Source organism: Vicugna pacos, chromosome 15 (genome assembly GCF_048564905.1).
Source record: "Vicugna pacos chromosome 15, VicPac4, whole genome shotgun sequence".
NCBI classification, from domain to species: Eukaryota; Metazoa; Chordata; class Mammalia; order Artiodactyla; family Camelidae; genus Vicugna; species Vicugna pacos.
The window spans coordinates 55,162,554-55,181,804 of NC_133001.1; the positions used below are offsets into that span (position 1 = coordinate 55,162,554).

A 19,251-nucleotide genomic window follows, 5' to 3' on the forward strand; every position below is an offset into this window, starting at 1 on the left:
GTGTGTGGGGCGGAGTGCTGGTCCTGGAGGCGGCAGGGCTGGGCCCGGAAGGGCTTCTTGTGCCAAACATGTGCAGAGTGCCTACTGGGTGCTGAGCGCTGCGTCAGGCCGTCTCTTGGTTGCTCAGGGCAACCTTCTGCTCCACAGCTGAGTGTGGAATCCGCTCATAGATGGGGAAGAATGTGGCTGAAATAGAGACAGAAAAGGAATGTCTCCAAGTCAAAAGTGATGATGACACACTGATGTCTGTGCCACAGATGTGTCTCCTAGTTTCTGCGGTGGCGAGTTCCTCTGAGATGCTATGAAGCCCAGGAATTTAGAAAACACGCTCCATTGGTGTCTGTCCTCCTGGAGAAGGAGCCACACCCCGGCCCTCCTGCCACACATGTGTGCCTTCTTAAGCCTTGAATCTCTTGCCCAAGGGGCCCTGCCCCATTCAGGCTCCCTGTCCTCACCTGAGATCAGCTTTTCCAAGATACTCCCCTTTGATGTTCCAAAATCTTGAAGCCACATCTCGCTGGGCTGCTGTTCTGGGCTGTGCTGAGATAGCACCTGTGGGTGGATGCCCCTGGGGTGTGTCGCTTCAACCCACACTCACCTCCTGAGCCCCTGCTGCTGTGAATCCGGCCCCCTGCTACATGCTGGTGTTTGTGTGGCAAGATCTGGTCTCCACCAGTGAGGACGTGCTGTTTCTGGTGGCAGAGGCATACTCGTAAACACTCCAGAGAAGCTAAAGGCTGTCAAAGAAGTGTAGCCAGAAGTTCCATTGAAGATCTAACCTATGTGGAGTGGGGGTGGGGTTCTTTTTCTGGTCCAGCAATAATTAGGCAGGAGAAAAACCTTCTTGGTTGCGTTGGAGAGGGTAAATCACATTCAAGGCTCTGAAGGTCAGTGCTCTCCCCAGAACTAGACCTTGGATGCGGTGCTATCTGGACCCCCTGGAAACAAATCAGACCTTAATAGGTGGGTGGCGCTCAGTTTTCTGGTGTGATGAAACGCTTTAGTTTCCAGAGTTGGAAAGGAAAAGCTGCCTTTTCTGTGAGGTGTGGACCTGGGAAGGAACGGTGACATTTTCAGTCCTCAAGAGATGGATGACATCTGATGGACGCCACATAGAACTGGTGCCTGGGGGTGTGGCTGCAAACGAGACCCAAGGGTGTGTGGTTTCGTGTGGCACTGGGCAGTCATTCCAAGATCCAGGCCGCCACCAAAATCAGGGGCCTGTGGTCGGCTGTCAGTGACACCATGTTGGCAGCAAGAAACACACGGCAGGAGGTCGGCAGGTGCAAAGATCCCAGCTTGGGCTAAGCCAGAGAGGTTTAGGACAATTTGCAGGCAAGGGGAGAAACTGCAGAGGGAGGGGCTGACTTTCTTACTAATCTGGTGAGGAGAAGATTTGAGTGAAAGATAAAAATAATAATGACCTTAGTAGCACAGGTTACAGAAACATTCCTTTTTGTTTTAAAGTTTACGCAACATCTACTCGAAGAGGGCTGGCTCCATGCCAGGCCTGTACCAGGCGGGCCCTGGGGTTTAAAATAAATATGCGATGGGAATGAGAGCAGAGTGCGGTGGAACAGTTATGCCCGCGCCTCTCCAGGAAGCCGTCGCCGCCATTGGGATTCCCGCGTCCTCGCTGCTCCTCGTCCTGGGAAAGCATGGGTGGCAGGGGCCGGGCTCCCTAGGGAGGCCCTGCCGCTTCTCCCTGAAGCTAGAGAGGGAGGAGTGAACCGGCCGGCCGGCTGGGTCCCGGGAGCCGCCTCGTCTGCGCAGTGGGCAAAGGAGCCTCTTCTTTCTCCGCCCCCGGGTGCTGGGAGGCCTCAAGGACAAACGGTGGGTGGAAACTGTGCGCCGGCTGAGCCCACGCGGATGAGAAGTGAGTGGGTCACAGGGAAGGCGAACCCCGCGGGCCGTTGCAGGCACTGGGAGCCGGCGTGCGCTACTGCGCGGGAAGGGGGCGGGGGGGGGCCGGGCAGCCACAGGACTCTGGGCATTTTGTGTCTGGGCAGCACCCCAGACACAAATGGGGACCCTGGCTTCGCGCCCCGCCCCATTTGCTGGCAGGGATTTTCCTTGCAGCCCCTACAGAGATAGGATCCCCAGGGGCGTTTCCGGGGTTCCGTCGATCGCCGGGGAACCGAGCTCAGCTGCGCCGTCTCGAGGCCGACTGCAGGCCTCCAGGCCCGCGGAGCAGACTCTTGCTTTGAGGGCCCGCGCAGCTGCCAAAGCCAAGGTCCGGGCTCCGTGGGGACCCGAGGTGTGTACATGGACATTCTAACCCCCGCGTGGGACTTCAGTAGGGGTGTCCCTCAGCAAAACCGCCTGAGTACCTCCTGTCATAGTTCTTTTAATTCCCACAGAGCCCTCTCCCCTGGGTTCCAACGCCGAGCCAGGTGGGCACGGCGCCGGGACCCTGCACACCGAGCCCGAGGCACAGCCACTGCCCTAGCCCTGCGCGTGCTACCTCAGCGCTTTCTCGAGCAGCCTTATTCTCAAGAGCACGGATCTAATAACCGTCTCGGGTCGCCCTTTGAGAATTCATGTTAAGTGATGACTCCTCAGCCCAGAGTAAGGACACACGCCCCTGTGCACACAATTTGCCTTCGGTTTTAGGGTGTTCCCCTCCCTCCAGGCGCCCCCCTGTAGACCTCCAGGGTTCTCTGGGCTGTTCTCTCTTCCTTGGCACTCTGCCCCGTGACCCTTGCCACCTTGGCATTCGTGCACCCTCACTGCCATCTCTTCCACTAGGGGACTCGAGTTCCGCCTGAGTTCCTCCTCCCTGCATCACAACCTGGAATCTTCCTCAAGGCGGCAAACTGGGTTCACTCCCCTTATTTCCTATCTCTCAGGGTCACTGTCTTTCATGACCCAAGGTCCAGTTCCTGGAAAACTCCTTTCATACATTTTGTCTGGTGGTTATTTTGAGAGTGAGATTATATTCAGTTCCTGTTACTCCATCTTGGGCAGAAGTGGAATTCGTATTTTAATGTTTAAACTGCCACAACTTGGCCAGTGGGAGTTCCTTTGAATGACCTCTTTACCATTTAGCACAGGCCCTGACACTCTTGAAGGCAGCTGGCAACACGAGAATACTCTAAGCCTGTTCTGTTATTTCTGTGCCCAAAGACAGCTACCCTTCAAGTAGATTTTTGTTCGAAAACAACTAAGGTTTTCTTCTACATACAAAATGAAAGTGCCAGGCTCTGAGATAGGATAGGCACATTACTCTATGTAATCCTCATTTCAGAAATGAGGAAACTAAAAGTAGAGCTCATTTCTCAGCAACACGTAGCTAAATGGAGTCAGATCTGCACCCAGTCCTGTCTCAGGCCAAATCCACACTACTTATCAAAGCTACCTGCCAGGAGTCTGGTAGACCTTCCCTGGGCCTTCCTCTGGACTCCTTCAAGACTAGAGGTTTTTAATTAACTTTTTTGTTTGTTTGTTTGTTTGTTGGAGGGAGGTAATTAGATTTATTTTTTTAATGGAAATATTGGGGGTTGAACCCAGGACCTCATGCATGCGAAGCACACACTCTACCACTTGAGCTATACCTTTCCCCAAGATTAGAGGTTTTGATCACTACTAGTTACTTGCTTCATTTTATTGAACTCTATTGCAAGTCTGATCCACTTGCTAAAATGTAAGCTCACCCATAACAGGAATCATATCACATCCATCCATCCACCCACCCACCCATTTATATATATATAAAATAAAATATATAATATGTACAGAATGGAATACTACCTCAGCCATAAAAAAGAATAAAATAATGCCATTTGCAGCAATGTGGACCTGGAGATTGTCATTCTAAGTGAAGGAAGCCAGAAAGAGAAAGAAAAATGTCATATGATATCACTTATATGTGGAGTCTAAAAAAAAGGACACAAATGAACTTCTTAAACAAACAAAGAAAAGAACATGCTGAAAAGAAACCTGTTTGCAGAGCCAGCTCAAGACAATCCTGGGACCCACTAGGCTTCTAGGGAGTGTTGAGAAACCTTTGGGAACAAGCCTCCCTAACTTTGAGTGGACTGAGCGGGTCTCATCCCACTAGGGTATGGTGTCCCTGGTGCCTGGACTTCCTCCCAGGATGGGGCCCATGTGTAAGATACATGTCTCAATTCCCTCATTTTAAGAGTCCCTAAACAAAAGGAGCAAGTTGAAATTAAAGCAACAGTGGCTATTACAGCCAGAAAGTAGAACCTTAGGGACACAGAGGACAGCAGGTAAAGTCACAAAGCTGAGGGTAGCAGGCATGTGGCCACCACCCAGAAGCAAAGGGATTTGGAATTGGAGAGACTTTTCTAGGTGGAGTGCTAAATGCAAAGCCCGTTGTGATCCTTTACCCCCCACACAATTGTGCACACACATGCACACCCATGACCAGGACTAGTGTGGTCTATGGAATCACATTCCAGGATGAGTGGTTTTGGAAGGCAGTGAGCCAACAAGACTGTGACAGATTGGATATGGAGTGAGAAAGGAGCCCAGGATGACTCCAAGATTTTGCACTTGAACAGCTAAAAGGATGGCCTTGCTGTTCTTTTCAGACAATGGGGTCAGCTGTGGGAAAAGCAAGCATGGGCAAGAAGATGAGGAGCTTGGGCAAAGTCTGGGACACTGAATAGATGGGTGTCAAGCAGACAGATGGAAACAGGAATCTGAAGCCCAGGTGAGAAGAGCGAAGGAGAGACATGCATGCAGGTAGAGATGTGATTTTTATCTAAGTCACAAGGGTGGAAAAGATCACCCAGGTTGTGAGGGCAGTAGGAGAGGAGTCAGGGAGAGGAGGGGGACCAGCAAAGGAGCAGGGAGGTAGGAGAGCAGGAGAGTGTGGCCTGCGGGGGAGCTAACAACCCTGTCCGTGCTGCTGGACAGGCCAGATGAGGACTGAGGACCGAGCCCACGGAAGTGCCTAGGCTCCAACAGCCGCAGGGGCTCGTCTAGTGGGGTGTGGACACACAGCCCCAGCCAGAGTGGGTTCCAGAGAGGACGTACTCCAGGAGCAGGAGTGAAGACCACGGCTCCGGGACGTACTTTTAGAGCCTGGGCTGGGAGCAGGGGAAGGGGATGCCTCCCACTCCACCTCCCAGCACAGGAAGAGTATGAGGATGAGGGTCACGGGTCACAGCACCCACGGTCCTGTTCTGCCAAGACCAGTCCCAGCATCAGAGTGGCCAACACAGAAGCAGACTCTTCACACATTTCTTTCAGAAAGAACCCTCCAAAGAATCTTAAGGGCATCCTGAAAGCAGAACAGAACCCCAGAAACCAAAGAGGAAGGTCAGGTTGGGCCAATATACAATTTCATAGATTTTTCTGAAAAGCCACTGGGTATACTGTAGTCCAGTTACATGACACAGAATACAGTCTAGTTTGCAAATCAAAAATGTTTTTATATGATTCAAAGAAAAAAGTTACATCGCACATATTCATTTAAATAAGTCAAAGTCTGTTACATAAAACATAATTCTGAAACACTTAAAATTTTATTACTGAAACTACTTAGAAGGCTCAAAGTCAAAAGAGATCAAGCAAAATTGCTCAGGCAGTAAAGTGCACTGGGGAAGTGCCCTCCTCTGACAGCCGGGCCGCAGCGGAGGGACTCTACACTGAACACACACCACAGGCGCTGGTTCTCCAACTGCATTTTTCAGATGAAGCTGTTTCCCAACTTACAGTTTTTCAATCGACAAACAGAGGGCCAAAAACTGTTGTTTACAGAAGGTACTTCGAAATCTCATCAGGAAATGGAAGTATAAATCAAAACTTTTTTTAAAAACACATCTATTGTTTGGAAACTAACTACATTGCTCAGAGAATGAAGTTCAACGTGACAAGCAACCAAATACTCAAAGACGTTGTATTATCCACCAGAACATTAGTAGGATTAACGTTATTTTGTATAACTAAGAGAAATATCCCATTTAATGCCATTTACAGCATACACACAGAAATGTTTATGCTGATTTAAGATACGAGTAGTGGGAGGAAGGACTGGGTGGTGGGGAAACACAAACTATGTACATTTAATTACAGTTCTTTTGTAACTGTAGTATGTCTCATGACCAGGAGGAATACTCAACTACAGAAGTGTCCAAAGACATGGAAGCCTCCTAAACACACAGCCCTCACCTACAGACCTGTCACTTAGCGGCTGATACTAGAGGGTAATTTAAAGGGTGTCAAGTAACATACAGTGAACGACCAGGAGAGCGTTCTCAGACTAAAGGAAGGCCTGAACACAAAACCTAATTATATTTATTCAGTATTTCACCTTACCATCGTTTTAATAAAGGTAAATGCCAATAACTAAGAGCCAAAGACAGAATCTAAATACATATGGCACAACAAAAACCATTTGCAGGCTCCAAGAGCAGAGCAACATCCCCACATTCCTTACATGTGTTCTGTTGCTGGATTCCCAACACTGCCCAACAAAAGCAAGCTCGTGGCCTCCCGGACCCGGGGCGCAGTCTCTGTAATGCTCAGACCTGTGCTCACACAGCTTCACAGTGACGCCCATGGTCTGCTTTCTAGGCAGACTGCAGAACACCCCACTCCCAAGTAATTCTCCATTTGATCAAAACAATTTCCTTCAAATAAAATGAATGAAAGGACAGCTGGGCAGTATTACTGCCATTTAGTGTAGCTTGCATTTCCCATAGTTCTTAATACTTAATAAAGAAATCAGAACACTGGAGCTGCACCATCTGCACGTGCCCCCACCTCAGATAAGCTGTACTTTGGTGGGAAGTTCCTCCAAATACTAAGGACATTTCCTTTTTCTCTAGGAAGTTACTTTACCCACAAAATACTTGGATAAGGCCACAGCAAAAGAAGTCAAACTGACAACAAACAAAGCAGCTGAGTTTGAGTGCGTACATCACCTTTTTTGGTGTTTGAGGTACAAATGAGACTGTGAACGGTGTGCTCGCGGCAGAACAGACACTCAGATCCTACGGCAGCTCTCTGCTCACCGGGTATCTATTGAGTATTTTAAGTTATCCTCTGGAGTACATTCCTCACAAGTCACACCACAGACACGGGTGACTAAGTTCTACTTAACCAAAATTTTAATTCCTTGGGCTACAGCCTTAAAGGAACGGTTGCTTGGTATTTCTCTTGAAAATGTTATGAAGAAGCTGACTATAAAATTTTTTTTCCTCTCCCATTTATTTAAGAGGCCCCTGCTCAACCAGTTCTGATTCTAGAAAATTCTTAGATCTAAAAGGCCTAATTACAAAGTTGTAAATTTTTTTGGCTAAATAATATTCCAACTTTTGTACTAAAAGTAAGGGTATAATTAAAATGTTAAATACTGAAAAGACTGTAAAATCATCTATCTAGAAATTAGTGATTTGAGCACCAATAAAAATTTTTTATAAAAAACAGTATAAAAATTAGTACCCTGTCACGTTTCTACAAAACATGAATAGAAAGGTTGTAAAAATCCCGATTTTGTAAGATTTATTGCCGAAATGTTTGTTTGAATGCTGGTGACTTAGCTTATCAACTTTCCTTCCATTTCCTTAAAAGAACTTCTGAAACTGCAAAAGATACTGAACAGGGTCCCAACCAAGAAAACAAGTCAACATGCCTTCATCAGAACCAGCTCTCTACCTTCCCCTAGCCCTCAAGACTTTTTATTTTGGAGAGAAAATCATCAGTTCCATTCCTGAAAGCAGGCTTTTACAAATTTCCATCCGCAATTCCCTGGCAGACCCGTCACGCAGACGCTGGCATGCGCACCAGCGGGCTCCCAGGCTTCTCCGCTGAAGCAATTCTGTTGAGTTTGCCGACCTCCGCCTGCCAGCCAGGGATCTTCTTGGTTGTCATGTGGCGCCGGGCATGCTTTGTCAGGTGGTCGCTGCGCATGAAACGCCGATCACACACTGGGCACACAAACTTCTTCTCCCCAGTGTGAGTTCTGCGGTGGCGAGAGAGTTCATCTGAGCGAGCAAATTTTTTATCACAGCCATCCCAGCTACAGCTGAAAGGCTTCTCTCCTAAGAGGTGAGAAAACACATACTAGAGAAAATATAAATGCTCAGCAGGTTCATTTATGTCATTTAAAAATTTTGCTCATCAAGACCTAAGGAAAAAGTAATATCCTATTCTGGAATCAGGTTATCTGGAAGTCAAGTAATTGTCCAAGATGCATTTCTTCCTGCCACTCCCAAGATGTAGTATGTCAGGGCTCAACAATGTCAAACTCATCTAGTTATTCCAAAGATTTTTTAAATAAAGGTAAGTCTTCAACGGTTAACTGGAGGAAGATTCTTAAAAGGAATAATTCCTTCCCTCTCAGGAAGCTGCACATCTAAAAACAAATCCCTCCCAGGACCTACAAGACTTCTCAGAATCATTAATGCCATCTTCATATTTGTTATTACACTGACAAAGAGGTTAACTACAGAATGAATTAGAATTCTAATAACCACCTTCTTGTAGTTACAAGCCTCAAGTGTCTTTGTTCAAAGTTTCAGCGCACTTGGAAGGTGTCTCATACTGTCTTCCTGGAGGTGAGTGAGGGAGCCCTTGTCCGCAGGTAACAGTGTGGCCCTTCCCCTGAGTCCTCCTGGACCCTTCCAGCCAGCAGGAGTGCTCCCTTTCCTAGAAGCCCCTATCTTGACCAGGTTGTGACAATCACACACTGCTGTGCAACCTCATAAATGGATGTGTTCAACGCTGTTACGGGCTGTTACATGACCTACCTTCCTGAAGATTTATGACTTGCCTAGTTCATCCATCTCTGTACAGTTTAGCTCCCAGCACAGCACTTTGTATGACAGGTGGCGAATAAATGGTTTTGAATGAATGATGATGAGACATCAGTTAAATATATCATGTTTTTCAAAGTTGAATTAGCAGGAAAATTCAGCATCACAATGGCTTTTTATGAACGATTCTAAGAAAAAAGGCCTCAACTTCATGGGCTTTCAAAGATCTCATGCTATAAGCATAAGGTTACCTGTTTTCAGGAAACCACCACCACTGCTGTCAGCATACTGGATGGCCAGAGGGTGGACAGAGAACAACCACCCTTTGGCATAGGATTTATAAAAACATGAGCCTTTGCTCACTCTACCTTATACTAATTTTAAAAATTTTCAGCTTAGACTGAAAAACCATCTTATCTAAGGTAAACTCACCCAAGGTTTCTATATCTTATGAAAACTCCAATTTAGTGTTTACAAAATGCCACAAGAAGTTGATTCTTCAGAACTTTTATGGTTACTTAAGTATATTGGGAAACCTGAAGCCCTATTTTATGCCACCCTGCCAGTATTTCTACCAAGGGAAACTGAATAAACAGTAATATCTCATTCCATTGCCTCCCCAAATGCATAATCTGTGTTTGGATGTGATCTGAAGTTCACCTCAGTAGTCTCTGAAGAGTTTGCGAAGTCAATGAGCCCTTCAGAGGTGCCGGTTCACACCAATACAGCCATGACAGCTACCCTGTAGCACCAATGACCAATCATCATTCACTAGTGCCAGGCTCTTAGGTCAGACACCAAGAATTTATATCCAGTGAGATCAAGTATATAAGTAACTAAAAAAAACAGAGGGAGAATGTGGTGAGAAACGTAACAAACCCCTAGGGTCAAATAAGGAAGGAGAGATCAGAAAATACTTCTAAGAAAGGCCCTTAAGCGGTTTTCAGTAAATAAGAGATAGTCAGAGAGCAGAGAGTGAAGGGGAGAGATGTGGACGTGGAGAGCAAAGGTAAAGGCAGAGAAGCAAGTTCTTCACCCGCCAGGCCTGGGGCCTCATCCCTGAAGCAGACAGCCCACTCCGTAGCGTAGAGGGCAGCAGAGCGCCTTTTGTTCAGCCTACGTTCCAGACCCTGCTTCATTCCGCAAGCGGAAGCTGCCACAACAGAATTTTAATACGCTAATTAGAACCACTCTACCTCAAATGCATCTTGGAGTAAAGTACCACAATGACTCCCTCCAGTTCAGCCTTTCCCAAACAGCTGACAACATTCCCTGTTGTCCCGCAGGCCATCAGCAGACATTCTGGTGAAAAGGGTTCCACGATGGAGAGAGTTTATGAACCACGTCTTTACTGCGGAACCCGCGACCTGTTGCTGTGCTTGTATGTACATATGTGCGTGAACCTTTCGAAGGTGAGTTTAACAAGCAGACTATTTAACTACGGGACTTTTGAAAACAAAACAAAATGACTGCCACTAACTCAAAGGACAAGAGAGCTACAGAACACCTGAGACACTGCCCCAAGCAACTAAAGCAGAAGTTCTATCTACCAGGCAACCTCACCTCCGTTAAACAACATGGTAGCCACCAGCCCCTTGTAGCTGTACAAATGCAAACTTAATGAAAATGTAAAATTTAGCTCCTCAGACACACTGTTCACACTTCAAGTGTGTGTGGCTAGTGGCTACCCTCTTACTGGACAGATAGAGAGCATTTCCATCACTACAGAAAATTCTAGGAACCCAATGAGGTAACAAAGAGATCACTAAGTCACTATAGTTACTTTCTTTTGTGACTTCTCAATTAGACACTATCCATTCCCAAAAGTAAAAAATATTCCTTTAAAGTGCAAACAGTCTAGAATTCAAACTTCTCCATACTTTAGAAAGCTCTTTCCCTATAGTAAAACTAAGTAAATCACCTTGATAAGATGTTTATCCAGTGTGAACGCACATTTTCTAAAATGCAAATAAAAAATGAGACGTCTACTGCAGTAAGAGGCAGCGAGAGCCTCACTCTAAAGCCCATCAAGGATCACAGTCACAGAACGGTACTGTATTTATCTACTGGCTGAGCAGATGGATGGCCTGTTCTAGGAAAACCACTGGTGGCTGTACTAATGTTAATCCCAAGACTATGAAAGCTTTTCAGAATCAAAGAAAAAAGGCCACCTTCTCCAGTGGTCCTCATGCCTTGATCCCAAAGGCGGCTTGATGTGTGTTTCCTTCCCAATGCCCGACCTGCCTCAGGACTCACCTGTGTGAGTGCGGAGATGAGCCTTGAGGTGGGAACTTTTGAAGTAGGTCTTCCGGCAGCCTGGGAAGTTGCAAACATAGTTCCTCCTTCGGGAAAAGTCTACCTGAGGGGCACAGTTTTGACTGGATGCAATGAACACTGGAGCAGGGGCAAGGGGCAAGAACTTGGTATTTCCAACAGCCATTACACTCGATGAACACGTGGCAGGCTGGGGGAGGGCCCCCTGGGGCAGAACCAGCATCACAGTTCCCTGAGGCACAGATGGTCCCACAAACACAGGCTGGGGCACTGGAGCAGCGTGGGGTAAGATGGGTTTGACAGTCCCTGCAGACACTTGGGGGGGTGGCTTCAAAAAAGCTGGTAACATGCCACTTTGTCCAGTCACAGGGATCATTTGGCAAAGGACAGGGGGACTAGGAATGGGGACAGAAATCAGAGGGGTGGCTTTCCTTGGCAAGTCATTTTCATAATTCTTTGGTGAGCAGGACTGAATTGCAACAGGCCACCCTACCTCCTGCTGGCCTTTATCAGCAGGGATCAGGCCACCAGACTTGTATGAGCAAGGCTGACAAGACACTGAGTTAACTTTGAGCAAACTGTCTGTGAGGTGTGTGTCCTGCAAAGCTTCAGTACATCTTGGAATCTGTGCTTCTACTTCTCTGTTGGCTGAAAGTTGGTATTCTTGAGTCTGGGTGGTAGGAACGTGGGCAGGAGAAGGACTCCCCCCAGTGTGGCAAATGACACTTGTCACCATGGCCCTGCAGTGAGAGCTGGCAGCTGGCTCCAGCAGCTCTGGCTTCATACCAGGCAGGCCCCTCTCTGCCCTCCTGCTCAGCACTCTGGCTGCCCCAGTAGAGGCTGGGGGGATGGCCACGACCACGGGTGCTTTGGAATCAGTTACTTGGGAAGGAACAAGTGTTCCTGTCGATGGCTCCACGAGGTCAGGACTCTGAGGAGGAGTCATGCACTTAAAAAAAAAAAAAAGTACTGTGTGAAAAGGTTGTTTTGGTTAAATTTTAAGGAACTTACTTTGATCATGTTGCCCCCAAAGGCTTCACAAAGAAGTATCTAGAAAAGGCTGTTTGAAGTCTGCTCACAAGAGCAACCAGTGGCTGTAAAGGAGGCATGAGGTACTTTATTTTCTTGCTTTCTCCCTCCTTCCCAGCCTCTCCCAAACTGACCCATCTGCTCGGTCATAAGGATGTCAGTGCTGTTCCTGGGCTTGCACAGCTACTGAAAGGAGCAATTTCAAGTATTAGGATGACAAATGAGAAAACAAATTCATATTAAAAATGAGAGCTCTACACAATAATTTTAGCGTCTCAAAAACTTTTTAAAATTTAACACATACTTACCCAATCACACACATCCAGTTCCTACTGGATGCAAGATAAAATCTATCAGAATGATCCCCGAAAGGCCATGCTCTAACCAGGGGTTCTACCTAAACCAAGCCTCTCTTTGCACCCCACCCCCAGCAACTTTCACTTACTTTGGGCCTCCCCACAGAAGAGCTCAATGCAAAGAAACTCTGAGAGGTGCTCCCGGCAGCCAGGATTACTACTTGGACAACCCTCTCCACTGCCCACAAGTCCCTTCTCATCCCTCTCCAAGTCAGTTTTCCAAACTCTCCTTCCAGTGCAAGCTTCCAGCCAAGGACAATTAGATTATAGCTTTCAGTTTAGTTAACAATTTACAGCTTTCAACTTCTCCAAGCTGAGAAGCAATTTCTCCCAGTAACTTCATAGCTGTAGCAAGTTAAGAAAACAAAAACAAAAAAACAGTGCTTGACTGCACCAAACTCACACAAGAAAGAAGTTGGCCACCACAGGGAGGCAGAGAGGCCAGGATTTCAACCCAGCTAATGAAGGCTGTCAGGTGCCAAAGTATAGGCCTTCTCCAGCTGCTACCCACAGGTCTGATCCTGGACTGGGGTACCTAAGCCATCACCCTAAGCTCCCCAGGGAAATGAGTATATTTTGCTTTCTGGAATCAATCTGTAAGTTTCAGCCTATGGATATTTTAATCCTGTGGCTGCATCTATCAATGGGAAAGCACATTTTCAAGACATGTTTTCATCCTTAGGACCCACACGGGGGATAGTATGAACCTGCTTGCCAGCATCCCAGGGAATCCACCCAGGAATTCTTCAGCACATTTATTGAAGGTACTCTAGCACAAAACCCATTCCTCTCCCCACCCCTTACCAAAGTTGATAAGGAATGGAAGTCTTTTGGTAGCTCAGGTGCAGCTGCGTCTATGTGCACAGTGGTGGTGACATCCCCAGAGTCAGAGACAGGTGTGAGGGGTCTTATCTTTAAAAGGTCCCCTTTCTGGGCTCTCTGACCCCAGGAGCTCATGCAAACAAGAGCTTCGACAGCTTCCATGTCGTTCTGCTCCAAGATGCTGCATGTAGACCTCTCACTGTCATGCCGCTTCCTCTCCAGGATTGACTCACATATGTCCATGATGTCAACCTAAAGGAGACACAACACAGCAGCTTCTCAGCCCCGGGAAACAGACAAGGAACCCTGACGGACACGCGGGCACGCACACCAGCAGCCTGCCCCGCGCACGCCCGCACTGCCCGCCTCCAGCCGCTTGCGCACGCGCTCTGGCTTCTAGGGAAGGAAGCCTGCGGAGCACGGAGGTCCACTTGGCTCTGAAGCCAGCTTTCTGTGGAGGGAAGGAGTTGGGATGCAGTCGGCCGGCCAGCGGCTTCCACAGAAAACTCTGATTCGTAACAAAGGTTATCAAGTTTATGTTTTTCTTCGGGAAATGATTAATAAGACTTGTTTCCTGAGGCGTGAACCAAACTGGCTAGTGCCAAACGGGCCCTGGGGAGGAGGAACGATACTGATGGCTCAGGCTGAGGTTGGGCGAGATGAGAGAGCGGCCCTTCAGAGTCGTGAAGCCACCGGAGTGTCCCTCAAGATGCATTTGCGGCAACTCTGGAGCATCCATATCAGTCAGGGCATCCCTCAGCAGAGCTCCAGGAGGGAGAGCCCGCGCTGGTTCAGCCCTGGTCCCCACACCCAGGAGCACCAAGTCAGTCAAGGCCACCAGGACAGCACGGGGAGAGGAAGAAACTGTAAGATCTCGCCACAAGTCCTGGACCCGAGGGCTTCCCGGCGCAGTACCCTTGTCTCTTCTTAAGCGCGAGGGAGATGGGAAGCGACTAGAACTAGCTGATCTCTTTCCAGAGAAACTTTACATCTATGAAGATACATACTTACACTCAGTTTGTTTAAGCATCCAACCTGACTTACCCAGGTTACCCCCAGGGCACACAGGTAAGGCCACCACCTTTACAAATGCCACTCTGGCCCCGCTTCTGCCCGCAGCCCGGCCTCGAAAAGAACTGTGAAGTCACAGACATGGGCTGCCGCCTGCTCCACCCCACAGCGGGGGAGGGACGCGGCGGCGCGGGGCTCCCAGTCCTTTCAGCCCCTCAGCCGTCCAGTGGCTCGACAACCAGGTCCCAGGTCCCAGGTCCCAGGTCCAGCCAGAGAACTTCCCGCCGCTCTGAGGCCCGTACTGGAGCCAGCCGGGTGGAGGCGTCCCACTCCGCCCACCGCGTGCAGTCTTCCCGCCAGCTTTTGCCCCGCCCCGCGTTCCCGCTAGCTTTTGCTCCGCCCCTCGCCCCGCCCCCGCGCTGCGTTCCCACAGCCCTCTCCACGCCCTTCACGTTCCCGCCAGCTTTTGCCCCACCCCCTAGCTCTCCGCTGACGCGCGCCGCGTTCCCACAGTCCTTGCCCCTCCGCCTTTGCCCCGCCCCCGCCGCCCGCGTGCCGCGTTCCCGCCAGCCGTGCCCCGCCCAATGGCCGCCTCCGCACAGGGCCTGGTGACGTCATGGCTGGAAATAACCCCGCACCTGGAGCCCGCGGGGCGGGGCCGCTGCGGGAACGCCAGACAAAGCTGCGCGTAGGGCGGCGCGAGGCACACGCCCCCTCCGCGCCCCTCCCAGCGCGGCCTCACGCAGCCACCGCCCCTCTCGGCTCCCGAACCCGCCTGGGTTCCTAACGGTGCGGGTGCGGCGAGGCCCCGCGCGCTGCCTCTCTCCTCCGCACCCTGGGTCCGCACAGGCGGCGCGTCCCCGCCTCTCCCCTCGCTCCGATGGGCGGCCACTCACCGCGCGCGCGTCGCCCGGGCCCGCGGAGCCTGGCGTGTGCATGGTGCCGGCGGCCCGGAGGCAACAAAGCCGCCACGGGCGGGAGCTTAGTGCACGGCAGCTGCCGCACGTGCGCTGCGGGCGGCGGCGACCCGGAGCTCGAGCGGCCGGCGCGCGCCTCCGCCCGCCCGCGCGGCTCTGCCCCGGCGCGGCCCTCGCGGCGCGGGAGGGGCGGGGCGGCTGTGGAGGGAGCGGCCGCAGGGGCGGGGCGCAGAGGCAAACCAAAATACACCGCGCCCCGCCGGGGCGGGTCTGGGCGGCCGCCAGCCAATCCGCGACAGGCCTGGGCACCCCCGGCCAATGGGCGCCGCGGAGAGCCGCGTGATCAGAGCCTGGCCGCGGCGTGATCGGGCAGGGCGGGATGCGGCACGTGTTTTGGTAGCGGCGAGGGGGCGGAGCCTGAGGCCCTGGAAAGTAGGGGAAAGGTCCTGGCGGCGGCAGCGGCTCGGCGGCGGCTCCTGCAGCGGCTGCTGCAGCGGGAGCGGTTGGGTGGAGGGACCGTGCAGATGCGGCCGGGGAAGTCCCCAAGTCTACTGGACTGGCTGGGGAGGGGGGCTGCGCTTTAAGGGGCCACCACCCGCTGCTTGCCGGAGTGCAGGTCCCCAGGGAGTGAATCTGTCCAGTAGAGGCGGCTCACCTGGAAGCCTCAACCCTGATTCTGCTTTCTTGTTTAATCTACCATCGCTCTTAGGAGAGCATCCCTGATCTGGAAGACTTTTGAAAGCTGGCTAGCCCCAGGTGACATTCCTGCATCCGCTCCTTCCTCCAGGCACTTAGAGCCCGAGCTTCTCGGCCTGTGTCTGCCGCTGACGGCCCCCTCCAGGCAGCTCTGGGCTGCAGTTTCCCCACAGTTCGGTGGGGATGGAGGGTTAGGGGCAAAACAAGTGACCGCCTGAAAAGCACCTGGTGAAACCTGCCCATTTTTCTAGGCCAGGTGTAAGTGTCACCCTCTCTGGGAAGTCCTCAGGCATGAATGAGAGAGATGTCCAGGGCAACTTACCCCTGCCCCGCAGTACTTTGGCTGCCTGTGTCTCTGGGTGTGGTTTATGCATTTCTGCAGCTCTAAGTTCTTGAAGAGCAGCCTGTGTTTATTTGTACCCCCACAGCCTGCAGCGCGGCTTGGCGCAGCCTTTCATCCACCCATGTGGCCCACATTTGCTGAGCTTAGATATGGGTTGGCATAGAACAAGGTGCAGAGGCCACAGTGAGGAATCCTCGGTCCTGCAAGCTAGGGGCAGGTGAGAGTAGAGGATCCCCGCGCTGTGGGGACTGTGCTCTGAGCAAGAGAACAGGTAAGGAAACAGGCCATGAAAGCACCAGGCCCTCCACGTTCATACTGATAGGGAAGCAGGTGGGGCCCAGGGCTCTGGCCAGCTTCTTCCTCACCAGCCTTCTCTGCTTGGGCAGAGGGAGCGTAAGCTGACCTCCAGCTTCTTTCCATTTCATCTAACTCACATCCTTCCCAGCACCTTTCAAAGCCTATAACTTTTGTTTCGTTAGTTATTTGTTAATTGTCTCCCCACCAGAGGGAACCTTCCCAAGGTTAGAGACCTTGCCTAATTCACTGTGAAACCCCAGTGCCTGGCTCACTGCAGCCACATGGTAACCAGTGGTTGAATAAGTGAATGAAGACCAACTCCTAACTGCCCTCCCCATTTGGACATTCTGCAGACATTTGTAATTCAGTGTCCTTGAAACTGAACTTCCATTCTACCCAACTATGAATTTTCCCCAAACTTCGGGAAGGGTACCACCAGATACCCTTTTCCTTCATCCAGAAATCTAAGAGTCACCTTTGGCCCTTCCCTCCTGCCCTTGCCTCCCTCTGTCAATGACTTAGTGCTCTTTATCTTCCTAAATCTCTCTCAAACTAGTCACTTCTCTCCATCACCCACTCTTGCTCTGGTCCAAGCCACTGTCTTCTCTCACCTGAATTATTTTGCTGCCTCCCAGTGGGTCTGCTTACCTCTAGCTTCATCACCTGCACAGTGCCCCTCAGCTCACTGCCAGAATCATCTTCTAGAAGTAGGGACGGTACCAAACCTGTACTCAAACCCTCAGTTTGGAATCCGAACAGCCACAGACTGAAACTTACTCCTTAGGCAGGAATGCACGGCTCTGCAGAACCAGCCCCTAGCCAGCACTTCTTGCGTCATTCCGACCAGTTCCCCAAATCCCTTTCCCTTCTAACACTGTTGTCCCAGTGCAAAACCCTGTGCCCCCCAACATCATGTCAGAGTCACCATCTTTTGCTTTGTATGTGATGTTTCTTTTGTCTGGAACACCCCAACCCTTCTCCACTTTTACTCTGTAAGACTGCATTGTGACTTCTCAGTAAAGCCCTTCCTGACCCCCAAACAGCAGGACGACTCAGCAGAATGCTTAGTGCAGGTCTTTGGAGTTAGACCTGGATCCAAATCCCAGCTCTGCCAGTGTAGCCAAGCCACGTGACCAGCCGTGTCTGTGGAGTAGGAGGTGGCAGCAACTCTCCAGGAGTCTGGAGCACAAGCTTCTCTCTCCTCTGGCTCAGCTTCTGCTCCCTGGACAGCACCTGGAAACTTGGGCAGCAGGCTGGCTCCAGGTTCTCCAGGCATAGGTCCTCTCCTTCCTATTTCTAGTCCATGTGACAGACAGACAGACAGACATGTAAGTCTTTGCTTATGCTGGTTCCTCCTCCCTTGTCCCCCACCTCTACCCAGATACCACCTCTCCATGCAGCCTTTCTTCACACACGCACACACACACACACACACACCAGGTGGTTGCTGCCATAGCCAGATACTGGACCTGCCTATAGTCATTGGGATATTGACATGTTTATAAATTGGAGTCAATTACAAGTCATTTACTCAGAGACATCACGGAGGCCCTCATCGGCACCAGGCCCCACAGAACCTCAGGCCAAGTGCGGTCCAGCAGGCACACTGGGCATGGACCCAGAGAACTGTAAAAAGTAGAGCATAATGCCACCAGCTAAACTGCCACCACTTTCTCGTGGGTCCTGCCAGAGAGTCTGTGTATATGCAAAAATACTTACATGCAAAGGATCGTGATCTGTGCACCTTCTGAATCTTGCTTGCTGATTTCACGACACATCTTGGAGGCTACTGCACGTCAAAGATACTTTGTGTATCTTTGATACGCAAAGATCAGCCTCGCTCTTTGTTGTGGTTAAATACTATTACGTTATACGAACATGCCATACTTGAACCACTCCTGCCTAAATCACCTCTGTTTCTTCTATTTCCAGTTTGCAGGACATCCTATCTGTGCATCATGTGCCCACGTGCAAGGTTAACTACAGAATCACCTCCTAAAATTGGAATTGCTGGGTTGACTGCTCTTACATTTCTTTTTCCCTTTTGGTAAATTTTATTGAAATATAGCCTAGATACAGGAAAGTACAAAACCTTAGGTGTACAACTCAGTGAATTTTCATAAGGTAAACACACTTGTGTTACTGAGATCAAGAAACAGAATATTAGCAGAATTCTAAAAGCCCCCTGCCTGACCCTGCCCAGGATGGTCCCTATCATGACTTCTAACACCACAAGATACTTTTGCATGTCCTGAAACCTGTACAAAGAGAATCATGTAGTTTATCTCTTTGGGGACTGCCATGTACTTGCATGTAGTTCGAGATCATTTATTCTCGCTGCTGTAAAATACAGCACCATGCACTGGCCCATTCTTGTGTCCATGGACATCAGGGTTATTTCCAGTCTGGGGCTTTTATGAATAAAACTGCTATGAAAATTCTGATATGTGGCCATGTGCATTTTTTTGTTTAGGAAAATTGTCAAAGTGCCCTCCAAACATGCTTTTGTGTCTCTGTACGCCATCAACAATCAACTGCAAAGCCAGTCCCCTCTTTCTCCGCTGGTGCTCGATCTTCTTGAATTTTTGACCTCAGCCAAGCTAAGTGGAAAAAATGAGCACTCATCATATAAGATTGCATTTCTTTGATGGAATTTACCTGAGAGTTTTGCTTGTATTTAAAAGCCATCATGATTTCTGTTTATGTGAACTCTGAAGGAATTTTAAATGACACTACAGAAACTTGACTGTGTTCGTATGCTGAAGGGAAGGGCAGGG

At 49.9% G+C, this 19,251-nt stretch overlaps 1 protein-coding gene and 1 long non-coding RNA gene across 4 annotated transcripts; one reads left to right on the forward strand and one right to left on the reverse strand.

The window, feature by feature from the left end:
• The first annotated feature begins 1,720 nt into the window (after nucleotides 1–1,720).
• LOC140685791 (uncharacterized) lies at nucleotides 1,721–18,862 on the forward strand. Its single transcript, XR_012059234.1, has 5 exons — nucleotides 1,721–1,833; nucleotides 10,016–10,141; nucleotides 13,071–13,152; nucleotides 13,433–14,278; nucleotides 18,407–18,862. It is a non-coding gene; the product is annotated as an uncharacterized lncRNA (long non-coding RNA).
• Nucleotides 7,460–15,405, reverse strand: KLF11 (KLF transcription factor 11). 3 transcript variants are annotated; one of them, XM_072938216.1, is made up of 4 exons: nucleotides 15,118–15,405; nucleotides 13,193–13,462; nucleotides 10,986–11,952; nucleotides 7,460–7,936 (listed from the first exon to the last, which is right to left on the reverse strand). In XM_072938216.1, the coding sequence occupies exons 1-4, from the start codon at nucleotides 15,157–15,159 to the stop codon at nucleotides 7,866–7,868; spliced, it is 1,350 nt and encodes a 449-aa protein (XP_072794317.1). In that variant the 5' UTR covers nucleotides 15,160–15,405; the 3' UTR covers nucleotides 7,460–7,865. The 3 variants fall into 3 exon arrangements, with proteins under 3 accessions (XP_072794317.1, XP_072794315.1, XP_072794316.1); XM_072938214.1 differs by having other exon boundaries at nucleotides 7,460–8,015; nucleotides 15,118–15,359; XM_072938215.1 differs by lacking the exon at nucleotides 15,118–15,405 and adding an exon at nucleotides 14,255–15,077 and having other exon boundaries at nucleotides 7,460–8,015.
• Nucleotides 18,863–19,251: the final 389 nt, after the last annotated feature.